Genomic DNA, 16,477 nt, shown 5'->3' with positions numbered 1-16,477 from the left:
CCTCTTTAGTACAATGGAATAGACGTATCGGCCCAGAAGGCAGCAACTTACCCATATACACTGGAGGCATTCATGTTAAAATCAGGAATAAGAGAAGGATGACCACTCTCAATTAACATCCTATTTAATATGTAGAGGAGAACTTCCACATACAGCAAGGGTGGGCTAGGGAATATGGACTTACCTTCTGACAAGTATAAACATCAAGAGAGTAAGCAACTGTCAGGGCTGAAAGCCAGGAGAGGGTAGGAACCTAGAGAGATGAGCCAAATGCCAGGGCTCCTCCTGCTGTGGGGGGACCGGGGAGAATCCTAAGACACTTGAGAGGCTGAGGCAGGGGAACACAAGTCAAATCCAAGGCGTGCCAAGACTGGGGCCCCAGGCGGTTCAGTCTCCACTTTGGGGTCCAGCCCACCCAAGAAAAAGGGTGACCTGGGAGTAAGCCAGCTCTGGAGTGGCCCGGAGAACTTCATAACTGCAACCTGGATTAAGACGCCCTGGGACTTCTCAGGTCCCAAGTTGCCCAGCATTGCAAATAAAATATTCCCTGGAGAGGGGCGCCTGGGTGGCGCAGTCGGTTAAGCGTCCGACTTCAGCCAGGTCACGATCTCGCGGTCCGGGAGTTCGAGCCCCGCGTCAGGCTCTGGGCTGATGGCTCGGAGCCTGGAGCCTGGTTTCCGATTCTGTGTCTCCCTCTCTCTCTGCCCCTCCCCCGTTCATGCTCTGTCTCTCTCTGTCCCAAAAATAAATAAACGCTGAAAAAAAAAATATTCCCTGGAGGAAGACAATACCTTAAGCTTCAAATTATTCTATAATGGTTTCCAAATACAATGTCCCGTATACAAGCAAAGAGAAGCAGGGATAGGAGATGTGACAATACAAATGAGAATTAGCAGAAACTTCAGACAGGAGAGGCATGCCCTTAGATGCTCCGGGAAATGGAAATCAAGGAGACACAAAGTCTTCGAAAGCTGTGCACGTGATGTTCAAGACATGACAAATTCACGGGGCGCCTGGGTGGCGCAGTCGGTTAAACGTCCGACTTCAGCCAGGTCACGATCTCGCGGTCCGTGATTTCGAGCCCCGCGTCAGGCTCTGGGCTGATGGCTCAGAGCCTGGAGCCTGTTTCCGATTCTGTGTCTCCCTCTCTCTCTGCCCCTCCCCCGTTCATGCTCTGTCTCTCTCTGTCCCAAAAATAAATAAACGTTGAAAAAAAAATTAAAAAAAAAAAAAAAAGACATGACAAATTCAGCAGGGAACTAGAAACTTTAAAAAGTGACACGGCATCCTGTAGAACTGATCAGGCATTCTAGTACAGAAAACTACAAAATCTCCAGAACTTAATGGTTAAACGAGGATTGAACAACGGAATGGAAACGGCCAGGGAGAGAACCAGTAAAATAAGTCCAGTTTTTCCAAAACCTGAGAGCCATCAAACCCAACTAATTCCAAGCAGATTCAGTGAAAACCCTACTGTGGGGCGCCTGGGTGGCTCAGTCGGTCGGGCGTCTGACTTCAGCTCAGGTCACGATCTCACAGTTCTTGAGTTTGAGCCCCGCATCGGGCTCTGTGCTGGCGGCTTGGAGCCTGGAGCCTGAACTGGATTCTGGGTCCCTCGGCCCCTCCCCGCTCACAGTCCGTCCCTCTCTCCTTCAGATATAGATAAACATTTAAAAAAATAAAACGATAAAAAGAAAGAAAAGAAACCCGACTGCTAAGCAAGCCAGGAACGACCAACACCATGTAGAGGACACGCAGTGTGGACATACAGTGGAGCGAATGGAGAAACGTGGAGGCAGAAGGCCATTAGAAGAAGCGCCTGTCTCAAGTTCCTGCTGTGTGTTAGCTCCACGCAGGCCAGCCGGCCACGGCCACCGGAAGCATCCCAGGAGAGGGACCTCGTTCCCCGTCAACGTGCGTGTTTACGGGGACCCGAAGGGAACCGGGAGCCCCGGCTGATCACGCACAGTGGCAGACTTCAGGCTCCGGGGAACGGCTCTGCTGGTGAGAACAGCCTGGTCCCAGACATCACCAGGGAACTCGCATCCCAGAACTTCCAGAACTGGTATCGGCCAGCCTTTCGAGCCCTTCCCGCCCAGCATCTGACTGCTATATCACTGAACGGGATCCCCAGCGTCACCGTCAAGAGGCCGGCTCCTCTCTCCACACACGTGCAGCACAACCAAGGGAGCCAAAGATAGCAAGAAAAGGTTGAATGCAGACAGGGAGGCAAAAAAGACACATCACCTCAAGGAACAACCATTCAACCAACAGCCGACTCCTCAACAGGCAGAATGAAAAGCAGAGGACAGTGGTGTCCAGGCCTTTCATCTGCTGACGGGAAACATCTGTCATCCTTGAACTCTATACACAACCAAAACTCCATTGAGAATGAAGGCAAAGTAAAGGTTTTTTCAGGTCAACCGAGAGGGATTTCAGCGGTAAAAGGTGCCCTGTAAAAGCAAGTCTCTGTGGTGTTTTCCAGGCGGAAGACCATGACCCCAGCTGGAAGCTCGGCGATGCAGGAGGGCACGAAGAGTAAGAAGACACGGTAGAGGTGGGAGTCAGTTTAAACAAATGTTGATTGTTCAAAACCACAATCACTGTGTCTGTGTCTTTTGCAGTACGTGCGTGCATTTGTGTAGAATTAAGATACATGGCAATAGCTCTCTCTCAATTGGAACGAAGCTTCAGGGGAGACGGGCAGGAGCCACCGGCCCACTCACCTCGTTCCCTGCGGCCCTGCCGTGCGCCCCGGGGACTCCTACCGGGTTTGGGGTCCAGAGTGTGCGTCCGCCCCCAGCTGCACCGTACCCCATTTGTGCGGGGCGCTGGGCGCTTTAAATATCTCCCTCTCTCCCTCGGCAGGATCCGTCACCAGTGTGTTGCTAGGCTTCCGTTTTTAGCTCCCCCACCCAAACCTACTCTTTTACGTTCTTTCCTACTGAATAGTACAAGTTCGTTGTGGAAGATTTGAAAAGTACAGAAAAAACACAAAGGCTAAGATACGAATCACCCATTATTTCCTTGTTCACAAGAGTCACTGTCACAGACTTACTGACCAGGTCCCTTTTCTGTGTGTGTGTGTGTGTGTGCGTGTGTGTGTGTGGCTTCTTCTCCCTCTTTAAAAAAAGAAAGGGGGGGAGGTCATGCTATGCATAGTAGTGTGCTCACACATTGCACACTTTGCCTGTGTCACGAATGCTCTCCTAAAGCAGGATCTGAGCGACTGCAGTCCTGTGGATGGATCATGATGCATTTAGCCGCCTGTTCTGTCCAGCATTTATGTTGTTTCCATGTTTTTTGTCCTCAGTGTTGCTGTAATAAGCGATCGTCCTCACGTATACGTGACTGTTTCCCTGGGGTAAATTACCAGAAGTGTCTTTACTGGTCAGGGACTATGCCTGTCTTTTTTTTTTTTTTTTTTTAAGTTTTAATGTTTATTCATTTCGGGGAGACAGAGACAGAGTGTGAGCGGGGGAAGGGCAGGGAAAGAAGGAGACACAGAATCTGAAGCAGGCTGTAGGCTCCCAGCGATCAGCACAGAGCCCGACGCGGGGCTTTAGCTCACGGACCCCGAGATCATGACCTGAGCCGAAGTCAGACGCTTCACCGACGGAGCCACCCAGGAGCCCCAGGGACTATGCCTGTTTTTAAGGCTTTGGAGACACCAGGCCGAACTGCACACCCACCTGTGTTCATCTTCAGTGGCTCTGTTTTGGACTATGCCAAACTTTTCTCTGAATTTAAACACAATCTGCTTTCATGACAGTCCCTTTCTAAAAGGCCTTCCTGTCAGGATCATAGTAAGTTCTGGACAGGTCACTTTCTTCCTGCCGTGGCTGAAACAGCCATGATCTCTTGTGGGCAAATAAGGTCTCATGACTCAACCTCTCTGGACCGGTTTAGAATTTGGTCTAGCAGCATATAAACAGAATAATCCAAAGTAACAGGAGCTTAAACAAAATAGAATTGTTTCTGGCTCACAGATTTTGAGAAGTCCAGAGATAGGCAGGCCAGGCTGGAACGGCCCAGTCATCTGGGCCCTGGCTCCGTCTAGCTCCGTCCTGCCAGGATGTGGTTTTCATCCTCATGACCCAAAACGACTTCTCAAGTGCCAACCAATATATCCCCATTCCAGGCAGCAGGAGTTTCTCACGGACTGTTGGCCACGTGGCCTCTCCCAACACAGACACAGCAGTTTGTAGCCTAATCCCGAATGCCACCTTTGCCTTATTCACTTGGTTACGAGCGAGCCACCAGGGACAGGCCACACTCCAGGGGAGAGGACTATAGAAGGGCATGGATATTGGGAGGGGGTCACTGCGCTGTCTTAAACGTCAGCGGACCACAGCACCTGACAGCCTGGAGCCCGGCCATTGTGGCCTGCTGTGCCTGAGCTGGCACGTGGCCTGGCCCCGTGGACAAGGTCTTTATTAACATCACGGAACTGGGACCTGGAGGCTGGTGGCACGATGCTCTGATGCCCTTTCCCTGAAGGAGGGCCCTGTTGCTATCCCCTCAGGGACAACTTCTGTGGTGCCGCTGGGCTTCCCTTTACCTGACCGCCTGGGACAACTGACAGGCTGTGAGAGAAAGGGGAGTTGTGGCTTGTGGGTCCAGAGTAGGGCGCTGCCCTGAGTGGGCCCTGGAGGTTCCTAGGCATGCATCACCTCCCCGCCAGGCAGCTCTCTCTGGGGCGAACCCACTCCCCGCCAGTAAGGTTGGATGGCCGCCCTTGGATGCCCCACTGTCCCCTGTGGTCCTCTGCTGACTCACCGACCTCCGCTCCAGGACCCTTCTCCCCGGCCTGCCCCACCCCAAGCAGGAGGTGCCCTACAGACATCTGTGGAGCAGTAGTCTCCTTGAAGGGGACCCGCTAGGATCGGGCAGTTATTGCTGCGGGTGCCATCTCTGGGGTCAAAGCTGCTCCTTGCTGCACCAGCCACAGCCTCTGCGGGTAGCAGGCACCGACCAGGCAGATTTTTACCCCCGTGCCTACCCTCCGCTCCCCCTCGCGCTGCAGACTCAGCGAGGCGAGGCACCTGTGCTCCCCACCGCCCGGACGGACCCCCAGGGGCTGGGACGCGGCCCCGCTCTGCCCCACCCGGCCCCGCCCTGCCCGCCGGGCTCGCTCCGCCGCGCTCCCCGGTGCCGCCCCGCCCCGCCGGCCCTCTGTCCCGCCCCCTGCCACACCGCTCCCCGCCCCTCTCTCCGCCACCGCCCCCGCGATCCGCCCCGCCCCGCCCCGCCCCGCCCCGCTCCGCCGGCCCTCTGTCCCGCCCCCTACGGCGCCGCTCCCGCCCCTTGCCCCGCCTCTCCCCTTCTGCCCCGCCCCCTCCGGAGGGCGGTGCGGTGATCTCAGCGGCGCGGTGATCTCAGCCGCGGCCCAGAGAGGTGACCCCCGCGGGACCGGGCCGGGCCGGCGCCTCGGCCGGCCATTGGCAGAGGTCGCCGCCATTGGCTGTCAATCCCGCCGGCCCGGCCTGGCCCCGCCCCGCCGGCGCAGCGTCCCGGGACGTACGGCCGCGGGGGCTGCCGGGACGGCTCCAAGATGGCCGGGAGCCTCGGTTCCGCTACTGCCTGCGGCCTCGAGCCCCATTCATTGCCGCGCTGCTGAGCGGCGCCGCGAGTCGGCTCCAGGGCTCCGGGGGCTGTCCCCGCGGTGCGGGAGGCCGCCATGGCGACTCTGGAAAAGCTGATGAAGGCCTTCGAATCCCTCAAGTCTTTCCAGCAGCAGCAGCAGCAGCAGCAACAGCAGCAGCAGCAGCAGCCGCAGCCGCCGCCGCCGCCGCCTCAGCCCCCTCAGCCGCTGCCGCAGGCGCAGCCGCCGCTGCCTCAGCCTCAGCCGCCGCCCCCGCCGCCGCCCCCGCCGCCCCCCGGCCCGGCCGTGGCCGAGGAGCCGCTTCACCGACCGTGAGTATGGGCCCGCTGCCGCTCCGGCCCAGCGACGGCCGGGAGCGGCGGCGTCCCTGCAGACCCCGGCCCCGCGGCCCCCGAGCTCCGGGCGCATCGTCGCTCTTCGTGCTGCGAGAGCCCGTCCCGGGGCCCTGCCCGGGTCCCCTCGCGTGGGTCTGCGCCGCTCCGCAGGCAGGCACGGCCTCACGGGCCTCCGCTGAAGGCACCGACGCGGGCTCGGCCCCGGTCCTCTGCCTTTCCCGGCGTGCGAAGTTAGGGAAGGAACTTGCTGCTTTATATTTGCAAGAGACGGGCTGTGCTGTGAGCAGAACTTGGGAGAGCCGAGACCGCCACTTCCCTTCCCTTGCCTTCCCTCTCCTCCTCTCTGAGAGGGAGGAGCGCTGGGGCGCAGGACACTTCGCGACGAGCCAGGCATTGGAGCTGGGGTGATGGGGGGACAGCGATGACATCATGCCTTTGGGGCGGCGAGGCGCGGGAGGGCGCGGGAGAGCGCGGGAGGGCGCGGGCGTGCGGGCCCGGCCCAGCGGGAGGTTCTTTTCCAGGGGGCTCTTGAAGCAGCCTGTGTGACTCGAGGCTGTCACTCTCAGGGCACTTCCGTTACTCCGGGAATCGGTGGCAACGGCAGGAGAGCCGCTTGCCTAAGCCCAAGTTCGTCTGCAGACGCTTGAGTTGGGTTTGCCAAGTACGTGGCGAGCTGCTCAGAAGGTTATTATTAAGAAGCGAGGAATCAGAAAATTGGCCCAAGTATTAGGAAGAGTTGACAGGTTTATCGCCTGCTTTCAGTTGGAAATAAAAGCAGCCCCTTGCAGAGGGAGAGGTTAATTGCGGGGGGATGAATGACGCGCGCTACACCGGGGTCGTGGTCCAGCCTGCCTGCGGGCCCCGCGGGCGGCTCCTGTCGCCTTCACTGGTGACATCTGGTAGTGTTGGAAAGCTGGGGGTCTCTGTTGCTTGTGCCGGGAGAATTTTTGAGACAGAAGGAGACCGGACCTTCTGACAGCACCCAGGCGCTTTCCCTTGAAGTCTTCATGAGCCGAGTTGAGCAGGGGTTGGGAGCGCCCTGCTGCAGGTCAGGCCTTTCTCCCCCTCCAGGGCATTTTATTTTCCTTCTGGATGTGTACAAGGTGGCATTTGATGAGGACAGTTTTTGAGAGGCGATCTTTAAGAAACTCACTCTGTTACGACTGATCCATTTTTAGTAAGGTTTCCCTATTTGTTAGGCTGCTGACGTGATCCTTGCCGTGTCCTGAGCGTTTAATTAGAAAGTGAGGATTATGGGGAGTAATGTTGGCTTATCCGTCAGGATACAACTTAGAAATAGAGGCGCCTGTTAGGCTCTTGATTTTGGCTCAGGTCATGATCTCCTGCGGGATGGAGCCCTGCATCCGGCTCTGCACCGACAGCACAGAGCCTGCTTGGGATTCTCTCTCTGCCCCTCCCGTGCATGTTCTCTCTCTCTCTCAAAAATAAATAGACACTTGAAAAATTGAGAAATTAATTTTTCTTCTAAGAGGTGAAGAAATATTGGATATTTAGACAAATATTGGATATTTCTCTATGTTTGGATATTTAGAGAAAAAAAATTAAAACAATTTGACTTATTTCTACAGCAGCTAATTTATAATCGTAATTCATTCCAGAATCATAATTCATCCCGGAGGTAGATGCCATGGAAGTTCACACACTGCCTGGCTCTTGTTAACAGGAAGCATAAAGCAGGGCTCGGGTGGGAAGGGAGACCTTACTGCTGTCACTGTCTGTAGGCTTGTTCGAACACTTGGTCTGTGTAAAAATATGCCATCTGTTTCTTATGCTGCTCTGACAGAACCTGAATTTGCTTAACTTCAAACTACGGATATAAAGAGGTTTCTTTGTAAAGCTGGCTTGACAAAAGTAGATGTTGTTTCATTACGTTATGTTAAGGTAACGTGTGATTGGTTTGTTTTAAAAGCGTAATCTGTTATTTTCACGCAAGTAGTACATTCATGTGATGCAAATTCTGAAGTTACTAAAAGGTAATGATTAAAATGTCTCTCTCCCACTCCTTTCTCCTGAGCACCTAACTCTGTGCCCAGAGGCAAGCTCTGTTCTTCTTCCTCCTTGTGTATCCTTACAGATTCAATCCGTGCATATATGAAGATAGATTCTAAATTAGTTAAAGCAAAAGTATTTCAGAACAGTAACTTTTAAAGGTTCTTAGCATGCTCTGAAATCAGCTACATTGGCCTAATTGTAGTTATTTAAAAAAAATTTTTTTAACGTTTATTTATTTTTGAGACAGAGAGAGACACAGCATGAATGGGGGAGGGGCTGAGAGAGAGGGAGACACAGAATCGGAAGCAGGCTCCAGGCTCTGAGCCATCAGCCCAGAGCCCGACGCGGGGCTCGAACTCGCGGACTGCGAGATCGTGACCTGAGCTGAAGTCGGACGCTTAACCGACTGAGCCACCCAGGTGCCCCTGTAGTTATTTTAAATAAAATGCACAAATATCGTATTTTTAGACATTTGCTGTTGAGAAAGCAGGTATTCATTAATTTTGAGTAGTCAGTTCAAAATTGGATCTTGGCATTTCTGTTCAGGTGCTTCAGCTGAAAAACCCATTCCCCGGATTGTCCAGAAACAATTTGGAAAGGATCTGTTCTATTTTTATGGTTCTTCTCCTCTGTTGTGTGAAACTGTAGTGTCACAGCCGTGTGTGGGCTTCAGCCGAAGTAGCCGGGTGCCTGCTCTCTGCTCAGCACGTGGGATGCAGGGCCTCTGGGTGGGACTGGCTGTGGTCTCAGCAAGGCTGGCGTGCAGGGGCGCCAGAGGTTGGGACCATCCTAACTGTAATTTTGAGGCAATTGACAGTTGCCTTTGGTTCTTTCTTACTCTCCTTCAGATTTCCTGTCGTTTCCTCCTAGCTTTAATTATTCATTCATCAATAAGTATTTACTCAACAACTGATGGGTGCCTCTTGTAACAGTTGCAGGGCTACAGCCATCAACAGGTAAAAAGCTCTGCCCTCTGAAGCTTTCATCTCAGTGAGGGGCATAGACCATAAACAGGATAGATAAGTAAAGTATAAAGTATGTTAGTGATAAACGAAGGAGGAACGGCAAGGCAGGGAAAGGAACTAGGAGACGTCAGGGTTGATAAGGTGTTGACATTCTAGAGAGGATTTCCAGGGAAGGTCCATTGAGATGGTGGCTCTTGAATAAACACGTGAAAGAGAGTCGAAGGTCTGGCCATGAAGGTGTGTGGGGGAGCGGCATTCTGGGCGGGAGAACAGGTCCAAAGGCCCCCCTGTTTGAGGAAGACCAAGGGGTTCGTTTGGTTGGTTGAATTAGTGAGAGGGCGACTCTTAGCGGGTGAGGTCAGAGAGGTAGAGGGAGCGCCACACCACATCGGTAGGCCCTTCCTGGTGGGTTCACTAAGGACCTTGGCGTTCATTCTACGTGAGGTGGGAAGTCATCGCAGGGTTTGGTTAGAGGAGCGGCAGGATCTTAGTTCCATTTTACAAGGAACACTGGTCGAGAACAGTGAAGGGGAGCACGGGCAGAGGCAGGACACCAGTTAGGAAGCTGTTAAAGTGATCAGGTGAGAGGGTGGTGGGCTCCGTCAGGATGTTGCTAGTGGCAGGGTGACAAGTGACTGAATTTTGAAGGTGGAACCAACAGGACTTGTTCCTCTCCGCTAAGCGTGAGGTGACGTAGCTGTACTTGGTATTCTCAGCCAGGGCACTTTCAGCTGCAGATAACAGAAAACCCTGCTGCAATGGCCTAAGCAGGCGAGATCTTATTATAAGACAGGAATAAGTCTGTGTGAGGAGGCCGAACACCAAGATCAGGGACCTGGCCTCTTTCCTTTCCTTTCTTTCATCTCTGCACCTAACATGGGGCTCAAACTCATGACCGCAAGATCAAGAGGCGCCCGCCTTACGGACCAAGACAGCCAGGCGCCCCTCTTTCTTGTACTTAGTTTGTAAGGCCTTGCCCTCGTGCTTTCCAGTTTTTCAAAGCTGACTTGTCTTTTTTATTGTGGAATTGAAACCGTTCTTTATGTGTTCTGCACACTAGACCCTTATCAGATATATGATTTTTAAAAACATTCCTCCTGTCTGTGGATTGTCTCTTCATTTTCTTGGTAGTGTCCTTTGAATTGAAAGCACAAAAGTTTTTCATTTTCATGAAGTCCAGTTTTCTATTTTGTCTTCAGTCGCTGTGCTTTAGGTGTCACAGAGATGTAGAACTCCCATGTTTTCTTCTAAGAATTGTAAGTTTTACTCTTACATTTAGGTCTGACCCATTTCGAGTTAATTTGTGTATATGGTGTAAGGTGAGGGTCCAGGTTCGTTCTTTCGCATGTGGATCTCCAGCGCTCCCAGCACCTTTTATTGAAAAGATTCTTCTTTCCCCATTGAGTTGTATTGGCACTCTTGTTAAAAACTAATAGCCCATAAACGTATGGATTTTTTTCTGGACCTTCAGTTTTATTCCATTGGTCCAAATGTCTATATCCTCCTCCAATACTATACAGTCTTGATTACTGTATTTTTTATCACAATTTCAAACCATGAAATTTGAGTCCTCCAACTTTGTTCTTTTTTAAGATAGTTTTGGCTATTCTGGACCCCATGCATTTCTGTATGAATTGTAAGATCAGATTGTCAGTTTCTACAGAGAGGCCAGCTAGGATTCTGATGGGGATTGCATTGAATCTGTAGATCAATTTGGGGAGTATTGGCGCCTTAACAATATTGAGTCTTCCAATCTGTGAACATTGGCAAAGTTATTCTGTAAACGGTCAGATAGTCGGCCATTTTTAGGCTTTGTGGGCGCCATGTCTCTGTTGCAACTATTCAACTCTGCCATTGTAAAATAAAAGCAGCCAGGGGTAATATGTAAATGAAGGAGTGTGGCTGTGTCCCAATAAAATTTTATTGATGACATTGAAATTTGAATTTCATATAATTTTCACATGTCATGAAACATTATTGTTTGATTTTTTTTTTTTTTTAATCAACCATTTAAAAATGTGAAAACATTTCTTAGCTCAGAGACTGGCCCAAAACATGCAAGCTGTAGTTTGCTTACCCCTAGATTAAATAGGATGGGACCACTTTTGTGAACCATTTCTTTTCTGGTTCCTTTCTATTAACTAGTTAAAAAAATTATAAAAGTTACACATACACATCGTAAAACATCTTCAGACGGCTCAGAAGATGAAAAACTAAGCCCTCCTCCTAGTCTGTCCTTAGTCTCATTCCCTAAAAATAACAATTATTAAATGTCTTTTGTCGTTTTCTCTGATTTTTTTAATGCATATTCAAGCATTTAAATGTGTCCCTGTTTTTGTTCTCATGATTGAGATCACCCCATATTTTTCATAGACATTGTTCCATAGTAGTGCATAAAATTCTTACTGATTGCTGTATAATATTGTGGAATTTCTTGTTTATTTATTTGGAGGTGAAATTCACATAACATAATATTAACCATTTTATTTTTTAATGTTTATTTTTTTGAGGGGATGGGGAAGGGAGGCAGTGTGAATATGTAAGTCAGGGAGGGGCAGAGAAAGAGGGAGAAAGAAACCGTGCTGTCTGTGCACAGCCCCATGCAGGGCTTGAACTCACAAACTGTGAGATCATTCCCAGAGCTGAAACCAAGAGTTGGACACTTAACCGACTGAACCACCCAGGCACCCCAAAATTAACCATTTTAAAGTGTATAATTCAGTGACAGTTCGTACATTGACACGAATTTCTTTTTAAAAAAGGACTTTTGGAACTTCGAGGCAAAGTTTTCACGTTGTCCTGGTTTCAAATGGCCCGCTGATGAATTCTGTCCACCTGAGAGAGTCCCGACCCCTGTTACCTGTAGCTCCCGAAAGGGAGCCAGCTGCTTGGTAAACTACCTTGGAATGGGCCCACCGTCAGGACATTTAGTCTTATTCAGATGAGAAGGAGAAATAAAACACAGTATAAGACCCTGTTTAATGTTGTGTTGAATTGAATCAGCTCGGGTGCTGGAATATGTGTTAGAGACGTGGTCTGCCATAGGTCCTTGCTGCTTAAAGTGCGGTCTCTTTAGGGCCAGCAGTTTGTATCACTTGGAGCTTATAAGGAGTGTGGAATCTTTTCTGCACCTGAAGTCTACTGAATCAGAGTCTGCATTAAAAATTTTTTTAAATTCTTTCTTTCTTTCTTTCTTTCTTTCTTTCTTTCTTTCTTTCTTTCTTTCCTTATTTACTTATTTATTTTATTTAAAAAAAAATTTTTTTTTTTTCAACGTTTATTTGTTTTTGGGACAGAGAGAGACAGAGCATGAACGGGGGAGGGGCAGAGAGAGAGGGAGACACAGAATCGGAAACAGGCTCCAGGCTCTGAGCCATCAGCCCAGAGCCCGACGCGGGGCTCGAACTCACGGACCGCGAGATCGTGACCTGGCTGAAGTCGGACGCTTAACCGACTGCGCCACCCAGGCGCCCCTACTTATTTATTTTAATGTTTTATTTATTCTTGAGAGAGAGTCACAGCATGAGTGAGGGAGGGGCAGAGCGAGAGAGGGACACAGAATCCAAAGCAGACTCCAGGCTCTGAGCTGTTCACCACAGAGCCTGACGTGGGGCCTGAACTCACCAGCCGTGAGATCATGATCTGAGCCGAAGTCAGACACTCAACCGACTGAGCCACCCAGGCGCCCCTATTTATTGTTTATTAAAAAACCTTTTTTTTTTTTTAATGTTTATTTCTGAGAGAGAGAGACAGAGCACAGCAGGGGAGGGGCAGAGAGAGAGGGAGACACAGAATCCGAAGCAGGCTCCAGGCTCTGAGCTGTCAGCACAGCCCCATGCAGGGCTCATTGGATGCTTAGCCGACTGAGCCACCCAGGCGCCCCTAGAGTCTGCATTTTGACAAATTCTGTGAGCAATCTGTTCATGTTAAATCTTAAAAAGCCCCACCGTAGATGGTCAGGCTCTGTTGCTAACAATGCCGCCAGCATTTGGGAGGGAAGATTTGGGCTGCTTTGTCCAGGTGTAGCTGAAGAGTATCACTTCTCTGCCCCAGGGCCATTGGGCATTTGTGTGGCTGCAAAGTGGGTTGTCACCTTGACACGTGAGCTTCAGGGGGCATGGAGAGCTCCCAGTTACTGGGAATGGGGACCAAAGTGGAGCTTGGACTAGGTGACCTGGAAGGAGCCCTTTCAACCAAGTGCCAGTGTTGTGCCAGGCTCAGTCCTGGGCCCCGGGGTTATAGCAGTGAGCAAGACCAATGGTGATGAAAACTATGGGGAGAAACAAATATACAAAGAATAAGGGGGAGCAGGGGTGTGCAGTTTTATTTAGGGTATAAAGTGCGCTGAGAAGGTGATGCTGGGGCACAATGGAGGGAGCAAGCATTTGGATATCTGGAAGAGAGATCCAGGTGGAGGGAACAGAAAAGCAGCCGTGCGTTCTGTATTTGAGGAGTAGTAAGGAGGCTGGTGACTGAAGCAAAATGAAGGGCAGAAATAGGAGAGGAAGTTGGGGGTGGGGGAGAAGAGAGGTGGTGAGGGGCAGCCAGATGGGGCCTTGTGCACCGAAGGAGTAAGGACTTCGAAGCTTACTATGACCAGATGCACGCTTGTGTGGTAAAACAAGTGATCTGATTCGTGTTTCTAAAAGGTCACTTTGACAGCTCGCAATGCTGGTCTCGGCCGCGTAATCATTGCTGGTGGGCGTAGAAAACGGTACGGTGACTTTGGAAAAACGGTTTGGCAGTCTCTTGTAAAACCGAACATACAATTACTGTTTGACCCGGCAGTTGTTCTCCTGGGCATTTATCCCAGAGAAGTGAAAAATTGTGTTCACACAAGAACTTGTACACAGCGTTTGTAGTAGCTTTACTCATAATGGCAAAATCTGGAATCAGCTTAGGTGCCTTTCAACAGGTGAGTGGTGAAACTACTCGGCCGTAAAGCGGAATAAACCCCGATACCTGTCACAGCTTATGTCACTCCTAAGGAAATCATGCCCGTGAGAACAGCCAATCCTAAAAGGCCACATGTTCTATAATGCTTCTTGTATAACATTTTTGAAAGGACACAGTTTTAGGCATAGAGACTAGATGAGTGGTCACCAGGGTTAGGGAGCGTGTGGTGGGTGTGGCTCTAAGAGGGACCATTGTGGTGAGGGATATGTTCTGTCTGGACTGTGGTGGATCCATAAACCTAACACCTCTGATAAAATTGTAGAGAACAAAACACACACACACAAATGTCATTTAGCTTAACAGATTGGTTTTTTGAAACGCACCTTTTTCAGTTAGTGATTGTTGCTGTATTCAGTTAGATCGCCAGTAAGAAAGACTTTGTTGTGGATTGGGGAAATCGTAGTCCTTGGTTCCCCTAATCAAATAGCGCTTTTATTTTTAAATTGTGTATGACACATAATTCTAAAATGACTTCTGGTGTCCCATTCCTTCTTTTTTTTAAAAAAAAAATTTTTTTTTTAACGTTTATTCATCTTTGAGAGACAGAGACAGAGCATGAGTGGGGAAGGGGCAGAGAGAGAGGGAGACACAGAATCCGAAGCAGGCTCCAGGCTCTGAGCCGTCAGCACAGAGCCTGACGTGGGGCTCGAACCCACGAACTGAGAGATCATGACCTGAGCCGAAGTCGGACTCTCAACCGACTGAGCCACGCTCAACCGACTGAGCCACCCAGGTGCCCCTCCCATTCCTTCTTAAAATCTCTCTGAAAGGGCTCTAATGTTGTAGGAGCACTCATGTTAGAGTGAAGCGGCAGCTGCTGGGGAGTCGGGAGGCCTCAGTCCCACTTGCTGGCTGGGGTGTGTGGGCACTGCTCGGAAAGTGATTACGAAGGGCAGGATGAGGGCAAGATGAGCAATGTTTTTTCAGTTCTGTGTGTAGTCTGGGCCTTTCCCTCGCCAGCCCTCAACCTGGAATCACATTTTTCTTTTTTCTTTAATGTTTTTAATGTTTATTCATTTTTAAGAGACACAGAGAGAGAGAGCATGAGCAGGGGAAGGGCAGAGAGGAAGGGAGACACAGAATCTGAAGCAGGTTCCAGGCTCCGAGTGTGAGCACAGATCCTGACACGGGACTTGAACCCTCGGATCACGAAATCAAGACCTGAGCTGAAGTCGGATGCTTAACCGACTGAGCCACCCAGGCGCCCCATGGAATCATATTTTTCAAGCATAGTCTTAGAATAACATGATACTAAAAATAAGAATTTAGATGAGGGCTCAAATTCCCAGTTTTAGAATTCTTTGATAGTTGTTTTAACATGGTTGTGCTGTGCCGTAGCATCCTTGCCTTTTCCGTGCGACTCCTTGCAAATGTGTTTATGTGCAGAACGCTTCGGTAAGTGGTAGGAAGGGCTGACCGAAGTTTGCTCGCATTATGGAAGGTGAAGTGAAGATGATTGCGTTTACCGAAGTTGGAAGAGCCAGGACTGCTTACCCTGTTCACCCAGTTCCTGCCCAGAGCAAGGCGGCTCCATTTCCACCTTAATTTCCATCCTTACTTTTCCTGTAGAACAAGTCAGTCTGACGTGCCAGTTCATCAAGCGAGTTAAATTCCGTGGGGGGGATGAAGCAGCTGTAATTTTCTTCAATTTCCAAGTTAGCTTATTGGGCAAAATAAGGTAGAAAGTGGATGTTTCAAGCAGGAGCCACAGACCATACAAGAATTGAGTTTGAAGATGTATGCCCAAAACACCGGAGTTATTTGGAGTGGCCAGAGTTCCCTGAAGGTTGAGGAGCTTGGCTGAGGAAAGGTTGGAAAGGAGCCTGAGGCCGCGCTCTAACCCCAGTTTGGAAGTTTTAAGCACCAAGTGCTAGGTGGCTCGTTCTACTTCCTCATTGCATTGGTGGCCTGACAGCTTTCAGTAGGTCATATTGGAAGAATTGTTTTCTTCGTTTTCTCATATTTTTGGTTAATGTCTCTTTGCTGGGGTGTCTGAGGGTAAAGTCTGATCCTCACACTTTAAAATGTGGGTATTCTTCAGTGTGATGAAAGAGGAGGTACTTTTTACAGGATTTTGGTTACACTTGCAGGTGTTTAGGGTTTGACTCGGATGTAGTGAAATTGTGTGGTTCTTTGATGATAATGTGTTAGTTTCACACATGTTTAGCCATGTTAGCAATAACAATGGATTTAAGAAAAATAGAGCAAAATTAAAATATTTGGTAGCGATCAGATGGTTTTTTTATGCTTCTCACACAAAATAAGTACTTCCTAATTATTGTTTAGCAACCATTGAAGACTTTGTCTACCTGCAGAATTTTGTGATTATTGAGTGTGGAAAAGTTTATAATTTTATCATTGCTAGGAAGTGGTTGTGGATAAGGTAAGAAGAGAAACTTAAAACTTGTGCTTTCTTGTTAGGCTGACCAAGATAGAAAGTATACTGTCCTCTTTTGCATAGTGAGAATCATTGGAGATCTCGTTAAAAGGCCTGTGATTGATTATCTTGATTATAGCCAGAGGAACTCCACCGGCTCCAGCTTCTGGTCCACACAGGGTTTGAGTTTGAGTATGCGGCTTTTTTTTTTTTTAATTTATTAAAT

The 16,477-nt window shown here is 49.7% G+C and overlaps 1 protein-coding gene across 1 annotated transcript in view; it reads left to right on the top strand.

The window, feature by feature from the left end:
• Positions 1 to 5,405: 5,405 nt before the first annotated feature.
• HTT (huntingtin) overlaps positions 5,406 to 16,477 on the top strand; it is a 149,282-nt gene continuing 138,210 nt past the window's right edge. The window contains exon 1 of the mRNA XM_047094146.1: positions 5,406 to 5,916. Coding sequence (XP_046950102.1) covers positions 5,681 to 5,916 — 236 coding nt within the window. The 5' untranslated portion in view covers positions 5,406 to 5,680. The remainder of the gene's footprint in view (positions 5,917 to 16,477) is intronic.

Source organism: Lynx rufus, unplaced genomic scaffold (assembly GCF_022079265.1).
Source record: "Lynx rufus isolate CCGP_SWC_20201006 ecotype Redwood Valley unplaced genomic scaffold, mLynRuf1.p SCAF_38, whole genome shotgun sequence".
In the NCBI taxonomy this organism is placed as follows: domain Eukaryota; kingdom Metazoa; phylum Chordata; class Mammalia; order Carnivora; family Felidae; genus Lynx; species Lynx rufus.
The sequence above is the reverse complement of the archived record's forward strand: the minus strand, read 5'-3'. Positions and strand labels throughout refer to the sequence as shown.